The sequence below is a fragment of the Brassica napus genome, chromosome A9 (genome assembly GCF_020379485.1).
Source record: "Brassica napus cultivar Da-Ae chromosome A9, Da-Ae, whole genome shotgun sequence".
NCBI lineage: Eukaryota > Viridiplantae > Streptophyta > Magnoliopsida > Brassicales > Brassicaceae > Brassica > Brassica napus.
In genome coordinates this window covers 18,211,891-18,229,327 of record NC_063442.1, presented here as the reverse complement: position 1 = coordinate 18,229,327, position 17,437 = coordinate 18,211,891, and the positions used below count along the sequence as shown (strand labels likewise).

Genomic DNA, 17,437 nt, shown 5'->3' with positions numbered 1-17,437 from the left:
ATTAAGGTTTTTTCATCTTCTCACTTTCTCCGTTAGTATGTTAGTTGTCGATTTTCTCACTTAAGAAGAAACGTTAACATTGACGAACTCAACAAGCTGGTCAAATGATAAATCTATTAGCTCCACCAACCAATGATATGGCGTCATAATATATAATCAAATAATTAAGCAAGTAGAGTGAGAAATGGTGTGAACGTTCATTATTATGTTACAATATTCTACACAAGTGTTACAGAAAAGCAAACAAAAAGAGAAGGCAACGTGTGGAAGAATGAAAGAAAATTGAATCTTTAATGTGGTCAACAACCCAAGGTTGGGGTCAAAAAAGTAGACAGCTACACATGTATGTAACACAATCAAGTTGTAATGTCTATATTTTATATTAAAAAATCTCATAAATTAGACAAATGACAGGAAACAAGAGAAGATGATGACAACTCCATAGATTTATTACAGTTCTATTATCTAAAAAGACTTCATTCTTCAAGGAAGATCTGAATCTCCAATCGATTGATCATTGGTAGAACTAAGTGTTGACTGGGAGGCAAAATCACCCATGCTTGAGAGGCAAAATCTAGGCGTCCGAGGCACAGGTATAGTAATGCTATCAGTGAGCATCAATATGACCGCTGGCAACATTGGACGATCTGCAGGATCTTCTTGAATACATAACAGTGCAATATGAATGCATCTAAAAGCTTCATCATTTTGATAACTCTCTCCCATTGCCGGATCCACTAGTTTTAATGGTGACTCGTTCCTCCAAAGCCTCCAAGCCTAACAATAACATATGTGACCAATTAAGTTAACATCCGTTGGTTTTATTATACACAAGTAAAATGGAAGCTCACAGACTCACATGTATGACCAAATTGCTATCAGAATCATCAATATGGTAGAAGCTGCTATTCATTTTGCCACTTATAATCTCCAGAACCAATACTCCAAAGCTATATACATCGGATTTCATAGAGAAATGGCCACGCATTGCATACTCTGGGGACATATAACCACTGCAACATAAAGAAACAGTTTTAAACCTACAAAGCAATCACAATAGTAGCTTCAAAAGTTATTAAGAGAAAATGTTTACTATGTTCCAACGATTCTTTTTGTGTTGGCTTGAGTTTGATCAACTCCAAAACTCCTCGCGGTGCCAAAATCTGCGACTTTGGGGTTCATATCAGCATCTAAGAGAATGTTACTCGCTTTGAGATCACGGTGTATGATTGTAGGATATGCATCATAATGAAGATATTGAAGCCCTCGAGTAATCCCTTTAATAATGTTGTATCGCATTTTCCAGTCCAATTCACCTTGCTTTGTAGGGTCTACACATTTCCTAACCATAGTTTCATTAGCTACAAAAGAAAACACTTTGAAACTTTTATTTATTGACTAAGTTCATATCATACCAAAGAGAAAGTAGTCGAGGCTTTTGTTGGGTACAAACTCGTAGACAAGTATTTTTTCTTCTCGTTCCACACAAAATCCAAGAAGTCGAACTAGATTCCTATGCTGAAGCTTTGTGCAAAGAACAGTCTCGTTTTTGAACTCGTTCCCACCTTGTCTAGATGTTTTTGACAGCCTCTTGACCGCTACTTCAGTTCCACTTGAAAGCTTTCCCTACAAACACACAATATGCTTACTGATTCAGTACAGACAAGTAGCAATCCTCAGAGAAAGAACTAGTTACCCTGTAAACTTCACCAAATCCACCTTGCCCAATCATGTTACTGTCCGAAAACTTATCAGTTGCAGCTTTGATTGTCTTAAATTTGAATTGGAGTGAGTTTAGTGGTATGATCTCATCACCAGCTACAAAAACAATGTGAAACATCTTCATCAACATCCAATATTTGTTACTTCTGGTAGTTTCATAAAGAGGAACCAACAAACCTTGAATTGTAACTGTCAGGTATGCTTTACTTCTCCTCCACACCATGAATCCTACCACAAGTAGTACCAATATAACGACAATAGGGACAAGAATCGCCACAAAAATTCCTATGGAAAGTGCTTCTCCATCTGCATAAGCCGTGAAATCACCAACAATCCTTGCATATTAGTTATTCAGTTTCTTATTTCATCAATATTCTTGTTACAATGTTTACCTTTGTCTGTTTTACTAGCCAGATCGCTTACTGGAGGAGGCAAAGAAAGAGGTGGCTGAGGTAAAGACTGAGGCTGAGGAGGCGGCAATGTAAGATTCTCAAAAGCTCCAGCAAAAGGATGCACATCCCATCGGATAAAGCAACTCGGTCTTGTAATAGAACCACCTTGTTTATCGCGACAACATAAGTTATAATTAATTAAGATTGGTCCGAAGACATAATCCACAGTACCCTGTAGAAAGTTCAGGTGTACATTGCATCATCGCGTACATAGTTAGGGAAGCTGTCAAGGAAGCAAGACCAGCTGTATAATACTTATGTTCATGAGCCCTCGTGGGAGCTTCAGTTATGGTACGTTCCATTAAGTCTTCTCCAATTCTATCGAATACTGTTACATTAGAGTTGAGAACTCCGGATTTGTACAGCACATGAGAAGGTCCAATATCGTAGGATCCAGAGAAGGGAACGTTGGAATAACGTACCATGCAAGAATCTGGCCATGTATAAGCTTCTGTCTGGTTAGGACAGCTTTTCAACAGGGTGTCGGATGCAGCTTTGATGCAATCTGAACAAGTCTCTGGTTTGGTTCCAGGGATACACATGCCAATGATGAACACTCTGTTGGGGTTTTCACCGATCGAGGAGTTGAAGAAGCCCTTGTGAGATGTTACATTAGAAGCAAGAGAAGAGAGGACTTGACGACGGTTTAAGTCGTAAGTAGAATTGGGTTTAAAGAATCCATTGAAGCAGATTTGTTGTGCTGAAGCTGAATCTAAGGCTATGAGGGAAAACAAGAAGACTGGTAAAAATGAAATTTTGAGCTTCATCCTCTAAAAAATAAAAAACTAAATGCTTCGTGTTAGAAGTTAGAGAAGTTCAAATTCAAATACTGTGGTTAATCAAAAATAATAATTCAAATACTGTATATGGACTTTTTCTGCAGATTTATGCATTGAGAAAATGACAGATTCGTTGACTCCTAGGGCACCCTACCAGTTGGTCAAAGAAAACAGCAAGACATAGAGAGAGAGACCTCACTCGCGGAAATAAATGATAATAAAGATCAAAGCAATGATATGGACTCATATACTCTGTACTGCATCAACAACATATAATAAAGGTAGTTTAGGAAACTAAGCAAGCACATGGTGAAATGGTCTCAAGATTCTCAGTTATTATAATATATCAGATTTGCGTAAAATCATTCAAAAACAGAGGAAAGCGATGGGATTCACAAACTTTAGAATTGAAAAAAAAACAGAACCAAAAGCTTGTGTTTACATCAAAGCTGAGCACCAATTGGATATCCGAATTGTTATAAATAATCATGATTAGGGCTGGGACTTCGGATATTTGGTTCGGGTTCGGATAGGATCCGATCGGGTCCGGGTTTTTCGGATAAATGAATTCTATATCCAATGGGTACTTAGTAGATTTCGGTTCGGGTTTCGAATCGGGTACTACCGGTTTCGGGTCGGTTCCGGGTACCCGTTTTTTTATGTGAATTATATAAATATTTGCAAAATAAAATAATTATATACCAATTTTTTATTTATTTATTTTATTTTTTAAGGAAAAGTAAATAGAAATCGTATATATATTAGTAATATGTATTAAATACAACAAAGTTGAACTAGTCTAGTGGTATTACAGTTGTCGTCTTGCCTATCCAACCCAGGTTCGACCCTCGGAAAATACAAAATCTTTGTTTTTAAGCATAGAATTCGGGTTAAACGGGTACCCGTTCGGTTTCGGGTAAAAACCGGAACCGAACCGATATCCATGGATAATTAACACTAATACCCATCGGATAAATTGTCTAGGACCGAAACCGAACCAAACCGGTCTATTTCGGGTCGGTTCTGGTTCAGGTATTCGGTTATGGATAAAAATCCCAGGCCTAATCATGATCTGCTTCGTTTCGTCTGAATAGGCAATTCTAGGATTTGATTTTTTTACACAATCTGGTAAAACATGTATTTTTAACCCGATATTTGATTTGATTCATAAGAATAAATAAAATTTTAAATGTTGTTTTTTAGAAAACAAAATTTAGTGGAAACAACAATATTTCATTCAAAAATACAAATCTGTCATCTCTTAAAAAAATAATAACTAAAGAATAAAAACATTGTAAACCTTGTATAGGTAAGAAAGTAATTATATAATATGTCCCCAGGAATTATAAAGAATAATTATACAATATTTTAAATTGGTATAGTAAAAAATAATTATACAGTTTAATATTTCCTCTATTTCATATTAAGCGTCGTTTGATCTTTTAAAATTTATATTATTATAAGTATCATTTTAAACTTTCAATGCATATATCAGATAATTTTTCGTTGTTATCCTTACTTTTACGTTTTTAATTAACGAAATCAAATAAAGTAATGTATTAAATAAAGATGAAATAGAAAATTTATTTGTACTCTTAATTTGGATGCAAAAACCTTAAAAAGTATCATATACATATAAATAATTGTAATTAATAGTATTACCAAGAAATTATTTTACCATAACAACAATATACGTATATATAATTCTGTACATGTGCTTATATATACACATTTGCTAGATTGGATCAGATATTCATCTTTTTAAGTTTTAGTATTATCATCTTTAAGTAGATAATTCTTTATGATTTGATTCATTTTTAACAGATGTTACGTATTAATCCATGTTCGCAACTACGCTACGCGCTAGTCGGGCGGCAATCACGGGCCTAGCGAGTTACCAAAAAATCGGGGATTAATCGGGATATACGCGGGGACTAGTTTAGTTATTATTTTATTTAATTATAATTTAAATTAAATATAAAATATAAATATACTAGAATGTAATAGTTTTTTGAACAACAAAATTAATTATTAGCATATGTTAATACCATACAATTGAAAAACAAATTAATCTAGCCTAGTTTTTGAATATTCATATATGTATGCGTGTATATATATTAACATCTGCATACAAGTAACAAAACATTGCTGTTTCTCAGTGGTTATGTCACATGTTCTTAGGCCGAGTACCCCGCCTGCAATATATTATTTTCGCATTGTTTGTAACTTTGTATTGATTTACAGAAGTCCCACATCGGTTGTGGAAGAAAAGAGATGCAAAATCTTACTCTATATAATAGACTTCATATGTTTGGAAAAGGATAGAAGGTAATTGGGTTTCGGATTTCTTCTAAAGCCCGACATATACTTCACAGTTTATAATTTGTCTATATGATCGGGCCGATTAATCGGTAAATGAGGCGATTAGTTGGTTAATGGGCCGAGTAATCTGAGTCCGAGTTTTTGGGGCGATTATACAAAAATCGCCGCGGGTGATGTCCGAATCGCGCCTTCTCGGACGCCTAGGCGGCCAGGCGACCGCGTTTTTGAACAGGGGTATTAATATTTGCTGTGATCTATAGATGAGGATATAAGTGCGTGTTGACAAAAACAAAAAATACATCAAGATGCCATGTGGGTTTGTCTGCATATGTTCCTTAGCGGACCCAATTAGAAACATAGGTTTAGAAGATAAGGCATTGACTTTGACTCTTTGACAAACACAAACCCTAAGACCATGTTCAATGCGGGTGCTTAAGGTGGTGCTTAGCTTAATTTAGGACTAGAATAAGATATGCGCATTGCACATAGTAATTTATATAAAAATTATTTAAGAAATATTATATGGAAAAAAATTATATTATTGATCGAATTAATATATTTGGCTCTTAAACAATTTTTTAAAACTTTTTCTGTTAATTACATAATTTGTTTACTAATGAACTGATCTCATTTTTAAAAATAATTTAGGTCAAAAAATTATTTATCGCATAAAAACCTAACATTTAGATCGAAGAATCATGCCTACTATTTGGTTACAATGAAACCATGTCAGCTCGGTTTTATATCATGATTTAGCAAATTAAAAGTTCATTATAATTATGAGAAGCTTACGTTCACGTGTCAATCATATCTATCTTCGATATGTTTCTCCTTTTTGTGTCATTTTAGTTATTGCTCGATATAAATATTGATTTTTGAATTTATTCTCATTTCTTTCTTTTATTTTGACCTGAGATTTAGAAAATGTTTAAGATTCAAAATTATTAAAAAGATACATACTTAGGTTAAGATCTGCACCTTGTGCAGAATAAATATTTACTTTATATTTTTCTGCATATTATGAATAATAAAATAATAATTATATATTAAATAGCTAAGAAATCAGTTACTATTATGTAATAAATTGGCTTGTACATATAAATTAAATGACCGCTCTTGTTTATTCGCAATCATTTTAGAATAAATAAATCAAAACAATCAATCTTATCTATCGTATATGATATATAATTAAATTGAAACAATATGAAATATATATATATATATATTAACATAAACACCTATTAAAATAAAATTATTTATTTATATGATTTTATTATCATTGTATCTTATTGTAGAAAAAAACTTAAACATTGAACACAAAAGTTTATGTGAGACTTTTAACAATTTTAGTAATTTATACCCGTATTGAAAAATTCAAAATACAACATATAAAAAAATCTAAAATTTTAATATATGATTAATATAATTGTGTAATTTATTTTAATAGTAAATAATTAAACAAAAATAATAGAAAGCATACAAATTATTAGCAAATCTTCATTATTTAAAATCATTAATTACTATATATATCATAATCACATTAGGTAATTTCGTAGGTTTTATTTAAGGAAATAATATATAATAAATAGCCACCTTGCTTTAGTTAATATCATATGATATCATATAGTTGGTATTAAATGTTTCTAGTGAGATATAAAAATCGAATTGGACCAACATATTTTTCAATTTCAATGTGAGGCTGACACGTAAGACTAATTAACTACCTAATTGATTGACACATAAGCAAATGGTCTTTTTTAAGTATTACAAAATTGAAGTTATATCTTTTCAAATGTTCCTCAATTAATATATGGGGATTTAGAAAAAAAGGTATTAATGTGAAGAAACGGTGCTTAAAGAGGGGGTAGAAGAACCGGGTTTTGTGGAACACGTGTTCGCTCTTGGTTACACCTCTCTCTCTCTCTCTAAAAAAGCACTTGGCGTCTCTCTCTCCTTCTCGTGTATGAAACTGCGTCTCTTCACCTCTCCTCGTCGAATACGCCGGTGATTATTGATTTCTCACTGATCGGATGAAGCCGTCGGCCTTTGTCTCTGTGGAAACCTCGTATCTGTTGGTGGACTCGTCGATTGTGTCCTATTTGATCTACGATGACGCGTCTCTCTAGCTCTCCTCCACCACTCCGCCTCTCTTTCGTAATCTCTCCTTGGGGAAGAATCACGGCGTCTCTTTTGGTGGCTCGACGGCGCTCCTCGACGGTGGAAAACCTCTATTTCTCTCTCGACGGCTGAACTCGACGAAGCGAAAGGTAAAGCAGAGTATTTTTCTTTTTATGTCGTAATCTTTCAACTGATGCATGTCTTAGATTTTGGTCTTTCTCTGTTATTTTGATGTGTTTGCTTCATATGATCTGGCTTTTGGTGTCTCTTCTTATGATTTGTTTGCTTCATGTAATCGGCCACCTCTGATTCATTTTTATTTGGTTTTTTGCTGTGTCTGTTGAGATGGTTCAGATCAAGAGGATATCAATGTTCGTCTGACGGATCAAGAGACAGGAAGGTTCGTCTAAGATGGTTCGGATCAAGATTGTTCGGAGGAAGAGACATCAACATTCGACTACAATGGCAATAAAGGTAACACGCATATCTTTGTCTCTGAACTGAATTGATTTCGTCTGTGTGTCTGAATTGAATTGGAATGGTTGTGCTTTTGGTTTGACTTGAACGAAATTGATTGTGCTTTTGGTTTGTGTGTCTGAACTGGATTGATTATCGTTTTGGTTTGAATTGAACCGCGTTGATGGTGCTTTTGATTTGTGTATCTGAACTGAATTGATTGTGCTTTGTGTTTGAATTGAACAGTGTCTCATGTGCTTTTGGTTTGTGTGTCTGAACTGAATTGATTGTGATTTTGGTTTGAATTGAAACGTTGGTAATTAATGTTGTGGTTAGAGATAGAGTTAACTCTGTTTTTGGTATTAAAGAGATGTAAGAGGTTAGATAGAAATCAAAGTTGATGTGTGATTAATGTGTTAGAAAACTGTCTTCTCGAAATGGTTGGGGTGTTGATCAATGGTGATCAATGCTTCTTTCCTTCTTCTCTTCTATAAAAAAAATATCCTTGTTCTCTTCCATCTATCAAACATATTTATTTTCTTTCTCTCTTTTCTTTCTCTCTTGAGCCATTCGGATAAGGATTCAAATTCATATACACCGTTAGCAAACTTTGTTGACATTCTGAATAGTCAGCAAGACACTGTCTTTGGTTATGTCCAAGACAATGTCGAAGTTTCTTCCTCCCAAGTCCCTCTCTTTAGCAGTCAAGCAACAGAAGAAGAGACTCCTGCAGAGCGTAAGGAAAGGAGGGCATGGACGCCAATAGATGATGTTGCCCTCATTAGCGCTTGGTTAAACACAAGCAAAGACCCGATTGTAGCTAATGAGCAAAGAGCTGGTGCGTTCTGGAAAAGGATTGCTGCATACTTTGCAGCAAGTCCCAAGGTTGCAGGTTCTAAAGTGAGAGAGTCATCTCATTGTAAGCAAATGTGGCAGAAGATAAACGACCAAGTCAACAAATTTTGTGGGACAAGCTTTGTCAAGTTGTAGTGTTGTGTCAAGTAGTGTGTAGTGTGATGTGTCAAGTAGTATGTATTGTATCAAGTAGTGTGTTCTGTATTTTGTCAATTTGTATGTATTGTGTCAACTGTCAAGTAATGTGTTATGTATTATATAAAAAAACTTCTCATACTTCTCATTTTCACAAACTTCTCATACTTCTTTCATAAACAAACTTCTCATTCTCCAACATCAAATTTCTCATATAAACAAAATTCTCATACTTCTCATATAAACATATGTCTCATATAAATAAACTTCTCATTCTCCACCATCTCATTTCTTATCTCCTCTTGTTTCTTTTGTTCTCACCTCTCATTCTTCTCAAACAATTTTACCTAAGTTATGGCATCTTCTTCCCATAATCATTTTTGAGGAATTAGAAGATGAAACATTTGATCAACAGTTTGATCAATATTTTGATCAAACATCGAAAATGTTGTCAATAATTACGGTGATCAACAAGAAGAAAGGAGAAGAAGGAAAAAATGAGCCTATATCGAAAGAAACCGTGAAGCAGGCAATCTCCGTCTGTGAAATAATTATTTCAGTGAAACACCAACATATCCTGATAATCTATTGCGCCGACGATTTAGAATGAACAAGCCGTTGTTCATGAAAATTGTTGATCGACTCTTTAATGAAATGAGATATTTTTAACAAAAACAAGATGGTCTCGGAAGGCTTGGTCTCTCTACACTTCAAAAATGTACAGCAGCTATTTGTGTCTTGGCATATGGTAATACAGCTGATGTGGTTGACGAATACCTCCGGCTCGGTTCAACTACTACTCGGTCATGTTTGGAAAATTTTGTCGAAAGAATAGTAAAAATTTTCAGCGATGAGTACCTAAGAAGACCAACACCGGCTAATTTTCAACGCATATTTGATATTGGAGAGTATCGTCGATTTCCCGGGATGATAGGAAGCATCGACTGTATGCATTGGGAGTGGAAGAATTTTCCTACCGCTTGGAAATATCAATATTCACGTGGTTCGGGAAAACCCACGATCATTTTAGAGGCGGTTGCTTCGTATGATCTATGGATATGACATGCATTTTTCGGACCTCCAAGTACCTTAAATGATATCAATGTTCTTGATCGCTCACCTGTTTTCGATGGCATAATAAAAAGTCACTTACTCTGTCAATGGAATAGAGTATCATTTGGCTTACTATCTCACCGATGGTATATTCGAAACGAGCAACTTTTATCCAATTTATTCCAATACCACAAGGACCAAAAGCAGTTTTATTTGCTCAACATCAAGAGGCTGTCCGAAAATATGTCGAGCGTGCATTTGGAGTTTTGCAAGCTCGCTTTGCCATTGTTAAAAATCTAGTACTTTTTGGGATAAAATCAAAATTGGAAGATTATGAGAGCATGTATCATACTCCATAATATGATAGTAGAAGACGAACGAGATGGATACACTCAATATGATGTTTCAGAGTTCCGGGAGTTCACATGTTGATCTCACGTATTCTACAGATATCCTTACAAATATCGCCAATATGATGGGTGTTCGAACTAGAATTTGTGATAGAGAAATACATCAACAACTGAAAGCTGATTTTGGTGAACATATATGGCGTAAATTCGGACGTGATGAGGACAACAATTGAGCTTGGATGCTTCTTTCAAATTATTCTCGTTTATTTTACTAATCTTTGTTTTAATGTTTTTTTAAATCTATGTTTAAAAACGTTTTCTTGTAATATGTTTTATTTTATAAATAAATTTTTATCTTTAATAAGATTTATCTTTAATATTATTTTTTTTCTTAAGAACCCCAAATTAAGAACTTACCATTGGAGCACTTAAAACGAAAAGGTTCTTAACAAAAGTTCTTAAGCTAAATCTATTATTTTAAAACGAATTAAGAACCCATTAGGGGTTCTATGGTTAATCTTGCTCTAAAAGCTGTTTCAAATGATCAAAGATACTAGTGTGAAATGGCCTAAACAACAACCAAAAACGTGTTAGAAACATAAAGTTAAGACGTTAAGTTATTCAAGGGTCAAATGGCCAAGGGATAAGGACTACAAGTGGCAAAGTAACCTTAGTAAAGTAGGGGTTACACTAAAAGTAACCATGGTTTAGTTAAATAACTATTATGGTGTAGCTTTATAATCTTTGGGAATGTGAGAGAGGAGAGTCATCACGAAAGAGAGTGGTCAAACCAGGGGGAGAGGAGAGACTCCATGATTAAACTCTCAAGCTTGTAACCTGTTCTATCATCATTTTCATCAATAAAATTAGTATCTCAGCTTTATATCTGTTTTGATCCGACTTGATACGTGAAACGTATCACACACGTGTCCCACATCCACCCCAAAAGGTTGAATGTATGTGCATGAGTTGAGACAGAAGGATCAAAATTCTTAAAATTGTAATGTTTCGAAGTAAATTATATGTGGAGGAAAAGAACTGACCTGTGTGCCACAGCATTACCAGTTGCTGCACGAAACAATAGATAAAAACAAAATTGTTATTAGATCGACCACTCCACTCCACTCCACACAGTTCGTAATACTATCGGTTGGTCCTCTACTGCATCCATTGTTAGATCATAAACATATATTGACAAGCTTAATATGACAGCTTCATTGAAAACAAATACTACTGTTTATGAAACATAGCAAAACTGGTTTGTCACAAGAACAGAGGTAATATAACTTGTAACAATGGGTGAAACAGAGCTGTAGAGGCCCATTTAAGTCCACTAAACTTGATTAGTTGATTATATAATGCAACATTTTGTTGACGTTGTTTAGGGACAACAATTGCACCCAATAGTCCATATCGAAATTGAAATCATGTCTGCATAAGCTTTAAATCATTTAAGTGTTTGATTCAGTTTCAGGTATCAACAGATTCTTGTTAAAATGCATGTGAATGATTGTACGCATGGCCGGCCCTAGGGAATGCGTAGTGAAACATTTGCAACAGGCTTCTAAATTTAAAAAAAAATTACATACGAATATGCCTCTGAAAAAAAAAATTTAGAGCTTCAAATTTGTAAAAAAAAAAATTCTACATAGAAACAGCCACATGCCTCCAAAATCTCAGTGCTGGCCCTGATTGTACGTCCTTGATAAACGAGTCAAACCGTGGTTCTTGTTGTAGAATGTATGTATATGTAGTACAAGAATGTGATTTATATGTCTGTATATTTGTTCAAATGTCTTATAAAGTAGAGCCAATGACAATAAACACGAGACCATATTGATACTTCCATAGATTTATTAGAGTGTCAGCTTATAGTAAACACCATTCTTCAACGAGGATCTAGTTTTGTAAACGTCACATCATTGATAGAACCTGGAATAGACCTGCTCGTGGATTGTGAGGCAAAACCACTCATGCTTGAGAAGCAAAATCCGGGCGCTCGAGGCACAGGTAAAGTGGTTTTGCTTCTAGTGAGCATCAAGATGATTGCTGGCAACATTGGACGATCTACAGGGTTTTCTTGAACGCATAAAAGTGCAATATGAATGCATCTAATAACATCGTCACTCTCATAATTCTCTTCCAATGTCGGATCCACGAGTTCTAATTGTGACCCGTTTCTCCAAAGCCTCCAAACCTAGGACAAATGTTCAAGTAAGTTCATCATATGCTTTGGCCTAATCAAACATGAAAGACTATACGCGCTTACATGTGTGACCAAGTTGCCAGCAGAATCATCAATGTGGTAGAAGCTGCTATTCCTTTTGCCACTTATAATCTCCAAAATCATAACTCCAAAGCTGTACACATCAGATTTCATGGAGAAATGGCCACACCTTGCATATTCTGGAGACATATAACCACTGCAACATAAAAGAAACACCTTTTAGCTTACAAGCAACGACCAAGCAGAAATTTTAAAGTCCAAAAAGATAAGTTTTTACTATGTTCCAACGATTCTTTTTGTGTTGGCTTGAGATTGATCAACTCCAAATATCCTCGCCATGCCAAAATCTGCGATTTTCGGGTTCATGTGGGCATCTAATAGAATGTTACTCGCTTTGAGATCACGATGTATGATTGTAAGACTTGAATCATGATGAAGATATAGAAGTCCTCGAGCAGTCCCTTGAATAATGTTGTACCGTCTTGTCCAATCAAGTTTGCCTTGCTTTTCAGGATCTGTACATTGCCAAAATATGAATCATTTAGCTACTAAGGAGTAATCAGAACTTGTAAGTAATGATAAACCTCACCATACCAAAGAGAAAATAGTCAAGGCTTTTGTTGGGTACAAACTCATAGACGAGTATTTTTTCTTCTCCTTCCAAACAAAACCCAAGAACTCCAACCAGATTCTTGTGCTGAAGCTTTGTCACAAGAACAGCCTCATTCTTGAACTCTTGCGCGCCCTGCCCTGATGATTTCGACAGCCTCTTCACGGCTACTTCAGTTCCACTTGGAAGCCTTCCCTACATAAGTAAGATGAACTAACTATCATATCTGCTTACTTAAACCATGCTGTGTATCAACTTCATCACAGAGAAAGAACTTATACCCTGTAAACTTCACCAAATCCACCTCGTCCTATCAGGTTACTGTCCGAAAACTTATCAGTTGCAGTTTCGATTGTCTTAAAACAGAACTGCAATGAGCTTGTTCGGGTGATATCATCACCAGGTTCTGATTTTTTTCTCCTGCAAACCGTGAATCTTATAATAAGCACTGCCAAGAAGATAACGATGGTAGGGACAACAACTCCCACAATAGTCCCTGTCAAATTTGTTTTTCCATCTGCATAAGTCACAAATCACTGGCGAATGAGAAGAAGTTTTCCACAACATAAGGTGACTAAATCTCAGCTGTATGTCGTAAAAGCTTCCTCGAGGCATTCAATCTTTGTCTTGAATTCGCTGTCAACTTCGTTAGAAGAATTATCATGTTTAATCTTCCTTGCTATTGTACCTTATGTTTATTTTCCAAGAGGATGTCTAAATTCCCTCTTGCTTTTGTTGTTTGTTTTAATGAAAATAAGTTGTGTTCCCCCCACCCCCCCCCCCCAAAAAAAAAAAAAAAAAAAGAGGAGAAATATACCACAGATTCTTGTTACAAATCATATCAAGAAGCTTTACCTTTCCCGGTTGTAGTTGCACCATCGCTAGCAGGAGGAGTCAGAGAAGGTGGTGGCAATGTGATAGTATCAAAAGCTTCAGAAAAAGAATACATCTCCCAACGGAAATAGCAACTTGGTCGGCTAACCCAACCACCTTGTTTACCGCGACAAGATGACTTATACTCAGCCACACTTTTGTTGAGACAAAACTCACAATCCTGTGAGGAAACATCAGGTGCACACTGCATCATCGTGTACATAGTTTCGAAATTTTTCAAAGAAGCAGCCTCAGCTGCATAGTACTTTTGTTCAAATGATGATGATCTATTTGAAGCTGCAGCTGTTGTACGAACCATTAACTCATCATAGACTCTATCAACCACTGTCAAATCAACATTGATATCTCCGGGATCGCAAATCACATGAGACGGTTCCATAACGAGTGATCCAGTATAAGAAACGTTTGAATAACGCACCATACAAAGATCTGGCCATGAATAAGCTTCCGTTTGATTAGGACAGCCCTCTAACAATCTCTCTGATGCGTCTTCAATGCAATCTGAACAAGACTCTGGTTTAGTCTCAGGGATGCACATGCCAGTGATGAAGATCCTGTTGGGAATTTGACCGATGGAGGAGTTGAAGAAACCGTTGTGAGACGTGACATTAGAAGCAATAGAAGACAGTATCTGACGACGGTTTGAATGGTACGCACTATTGGGTCTAAAGTAACCATTCAAGCAGATTTGTGCAGAAACAGCATCCAAGCTTATGAGGAAAGAACAGAAGATATGTAAACATGAAGTCTTGAGCTTCATCCTCTCAAGATCAGAACCAAAGGCTTTGTGTTTAGATGTTAGAAAATTACAAGGCAAACCGTGTGTGGCTTTTCTTTGCAGATAATCCATGGAGAAATGATGAAAAGGGGACAAGACATAGAGACGCCCGCCACCAATGAGGATGACAATCAATGCTATTATATCCACCAATAAGCAAATAGATTGTGAAATTCTGAACAGATCCCTTAGTGGAGTCAACAGACCAAGTTTGGAGTCAATAGCTACAATGGAGTCGAGTCAACAAATAAACTTTTCTTTAATAAAAAATCTAAATTTCAAATTTACGTAAATATTCATTTTCAAAACATCAAAAACCCAATTTTTTTTTAAACTAAATCTTTAAGCATGAGGGCAACGCTAATAAATCATGCCCAAATCCTACATGGAACTAGGACTTGGAACACATATATGTCTTCACAGCTGAACTTTTTTATTCAAATGAAAGGATAATATTTGTCTTCACAGCTGAACCAGCATATCCTTACATAGTCCCACATTTAAACCAGATCTCTTTTCTTTAGGACTCTACTTTGCAAACAAATCTATAATTCTTCTTCACCAGTTAGACTCAAACTAAACTCCCACAGTTTCTTGGCCAAATCTGTGTCTTTACCCTGAGAATTCGGGCTAGATATGTTGTTGTCCATCAAGTACTCCCCACTCACTCCCTTTGCTTGCGGGTGCAGCGCTGCGTAACATGTAGTTGCGGCTCCCTGAGATAGGTTGAGAATGGTGATGAATGTGGAAGTAAATTACATATGGAGAAATAAAATAAAATAAAAACCTACCTGTGGGATACTTTTAAGCACATACTTGCCCACAGCGTTTCCAAGTGCTGCATCAAACACGAGAAAAAAGAAAAGAGAAAGCCGTTGTTAGATTCACCACTCCACATGAGACTAGCGGTTGGTCCTCTAAATTCATTCATTGACAAGCTTAATATGGTAAGCAAAATTCATCTTATACTAGTTTACACATAAAACATCACCTAGGATATAATTCACAGGGCAGGCTTAGAATTTTATTATTACAATCAGATGTGTATCCAGTGCCAAAATTTAAGAACAAAAGAGCCAAAGAATTTTTACTATTTATGAAGCTGTGGTAGCGCAAAAGATTGGTCATGATGGATCCGGGATGAAGTGAATTGGCAGTGATATTCACACCTTGTTCCTGTTTTTAAAGCAAAACCAACACAGAACCGACAAAACTCAACTCATTTCTTTAAAAAATTTGGAACTGATAAAAAGACAAAAAATACTAGTGTACCTTGAACAGCCTAGCGAGCTCAGTTGCGTGCAATATGTTACAGAGCTTTGACTGACCATACGCTTGCAAAGTGTTGTAACTGCAAATGACACAATGAGAGCAATAAGAGTATGTTATTAGTATGAACAATACTATCCCCTAACAATCACCTTGCTTCGTCATTTATTTTGTCAAACCGAATCCCTTCCCGGTAAGCATATCGATGACCTTCCGATGAGAGAATGACAATTCTACCTTCAGTATTGCTTTCATTAGCTGTTTTCTTCATCGTATCCAGAAGAAGGTTCGTCAACAGAAAATGACCTGACACACAAAATGTTCCCCATCTTATGTTAATACAATAAGACAAAAATGCAAAAATGAAGAAGGATCATAAGTTTTTTTTGTTTCTGGTTAAACATACCCAAATGATTGGTTGCAAACTGTAACTCAATGTTGTCGCTTGAGAGCGTGTAGGGACATGCCATGATCCCTGCATTATTACTTCAAGAACAAGAACATAGATCAGCTTAAACCATACACACTAGTTCAAAAGCAAGTAATGATATTATAAAATGTTTACATGAGAAGATTCAATGGAAGGTCCAAGGACTTGAATTCTGATGCAAAGCTCCTGACGGAAGCCATTGAGCTAAGATCTAACTTCATAACATCAATCTTAGCTTCAGGTGTGTCCTTAAGTATCTTTGCTCTGACTTGATTACCAGAATCTGTGTTTCTCACAGCCATTACGACATGAACACCACGAAGAGCAAGAACTCGCGTAGTCTCTTCTCCAATACCACTTGATGCTCCTGTAAATAATAAAGTTTGAGCCTTTCTTCAGTTAACTAGATACCCACAAAGACTAAATCGCTGAATCAGTTTGATCAAATTAAAAATCAAGTACTGAGACGAACACAGATCATAGAGAAGAAAGGACCTGTGATGATTGCGGTGAGAGCAGTACCGTCGATTCCATGAGTGACTTGTTCAGCTGTGGAGTGAGCTGAGAATCCAGATGCTCCTTTCCACCAAAAAGGCCACATTTTTTTATTCTTTGGCGAAATTGAAAAGTTCACAAACACACCTCAGTGTCGTCTCGGAAGAGAGCTCTTTGCAGAGATTCTCAGATCAACGCAAGTAGCAGCTTCCTAATACTTATTAGATATTATTGCTCTAGTATTTTGGTAGTAGGTTAATGAGATTTAATCATTTACTTGTAAGTTTTCTAAATCCAAAACATAAGTGCTCTAAGATATTTTGCTTTCTTAAACCAAAGAAAAAGAAAGGAAACAAAAATCTATTAATGTATAGAGTCTGGTTTAGTCCGGTTTAGTTGAATAGGTATTATGATTCTCATTTGGTTTACAGGATTAGTCAAGTGTATATATATCTTGTACCAAACTCATTTTGTCAGTTGAGAAATAAGAGA

General features: G+C 35.7%; 2 protein-coding genes and 1 pseudogene across 4 annotated transcripts; all 3 read right to left on the bottom strand.

Moving 5' to 3' along the window:
• Positions 1-348: 348 nt before the first annotated feature.
• LOC106422386 lies at positions 349-3,653 on the bottom strand (annotated as a pseudogene).
• Positions 3,654-11,991: 8,338 nt separating this feature from the next.
• LOC106422388 (cysteine-rich receptor-like protein kinase 34) lies at positions 11,992-15,049 on the bottom strand. 3 transcript variants are annotated; one of them, XM_013863184.3, is made up of 6 exons: positions 13,935-14,929; positions 13,361-13,596; positions 13,064-13,274; positions 12,747-12,984; positions 12,512-12,665; positions 11,992-12,439 (listed from the first exon to the last, which is right to left on the bottom strand). In XM_013863184.3, exons 1-6 carry the CDS (start codon positions 14,821-14,823, stop codon positions 12,131-12,133), a joined length of 2,037 nt encoding a protein of 678 aa, XP_013718638.2. In that variant the 5' UTR covers positions 14,824-14,929; the 3' UTR covers positions 11,992-12,130. The 3 variants fall into 3 exon arrangements, 2 of the variants coding, with proteins under 2 accessions (XP_013718638.2, XP_048596790.1); XR_007316426.1 differs by lacking the exon at positions 11,992-12,439 and having other exon boundaries at positions 13,059-13,274; positions 13,935-14,937; XM_048740833.1 differs by lacking the exons at positions 11,992-12,439; positions 12,512-12,665; positions 12,747-12,984; positions 13,064-13,274 and having other exon boundaries at positions 13,504-13,837; positions 13,884-15,049.
• A 114-nt stretch (positions 15,050-15,163) lies between these two features.
• LOC106422389 (short-chain dehydrogenase TIC 32, chloroplastic) lies at positions 15,164-17,207 on the bottom strand. Its single transcript, XM_013863186.3, has 8 exons — positions 16,946-17,207; positions 16,586-16,817; positions 16,427-16,506; positions 16,173-16,326; positions 16,024-16,102; positions 15,843-15,927; positions 15,543-15,589; positions 15,164-15,467 (listed from the first exon to the last, which is right to left on the bottom strand). The coding sequence occupies exons 1-8, from the start codon at positions 17,049-17,051 to the stop codon at positions 15,297-15,299; spliced, it is 954 nt and encodes a 317-aa protein (XP_013718640.2). The 5' UTR covers positions 17,052-17,207; the 3' UTR covers positions 15,164-15,296.
• Positions 17,208-17,437: the final 230 nt, after the last annotated feature.

What these genes read in the sequence shown, in the direction of transcription:
- LOC106422389 (XM_013863186.3), bottom strand. Translation starts at nt 17,051, where the DNA reads ATGTGGCCTTTTTGGTGGAAAGGAGCATCTGGATTCTCAGCTCACTCC. An exon ending in TCTCACCGCAATCATCACAG is followed by an intron (nt 16,818 to 16,945) that starts GTCCTTTCTTCT and finishes TATTATTTACAG; the next exon opens with GAGCATCAAGTGGTATTGGA. An exon ending in GTTTGCAACCAATCATTTGG is followed by an intron (nt 16,327 to 16,426) that starts GTATGTTTAACC and finishes TTTGTGTGTCAG; the next exon opens with GTCATTTTCTGTTGACGAAC.
- LOC106422388 (XM_013863184.3), bottom strand. Translation starts at nt 14,823, where the DNA reads ATGGATTATCTGCAAAGAAAAGCCACACACGGTTTGCCTTGTAATTTT. An exon ending in AAAAGAATCGTTGGAACATA is followed by an intron (nt 12,666 to 12,746) that starts GTAAAAACTTAT and finishes TTTATGTTGCAG; the next exon opens with TGGTTATATGTCTCCAGAAT. An exon ending in CTGGCAACTTGGTCACACAT is followed by an intron (nt 12,440 to 12,511) that starts GTAAGCGCGTAT and finishes CATTTGTCCTAG; the next exon opens with GTTTGGAGGCTTTGGAGAAA.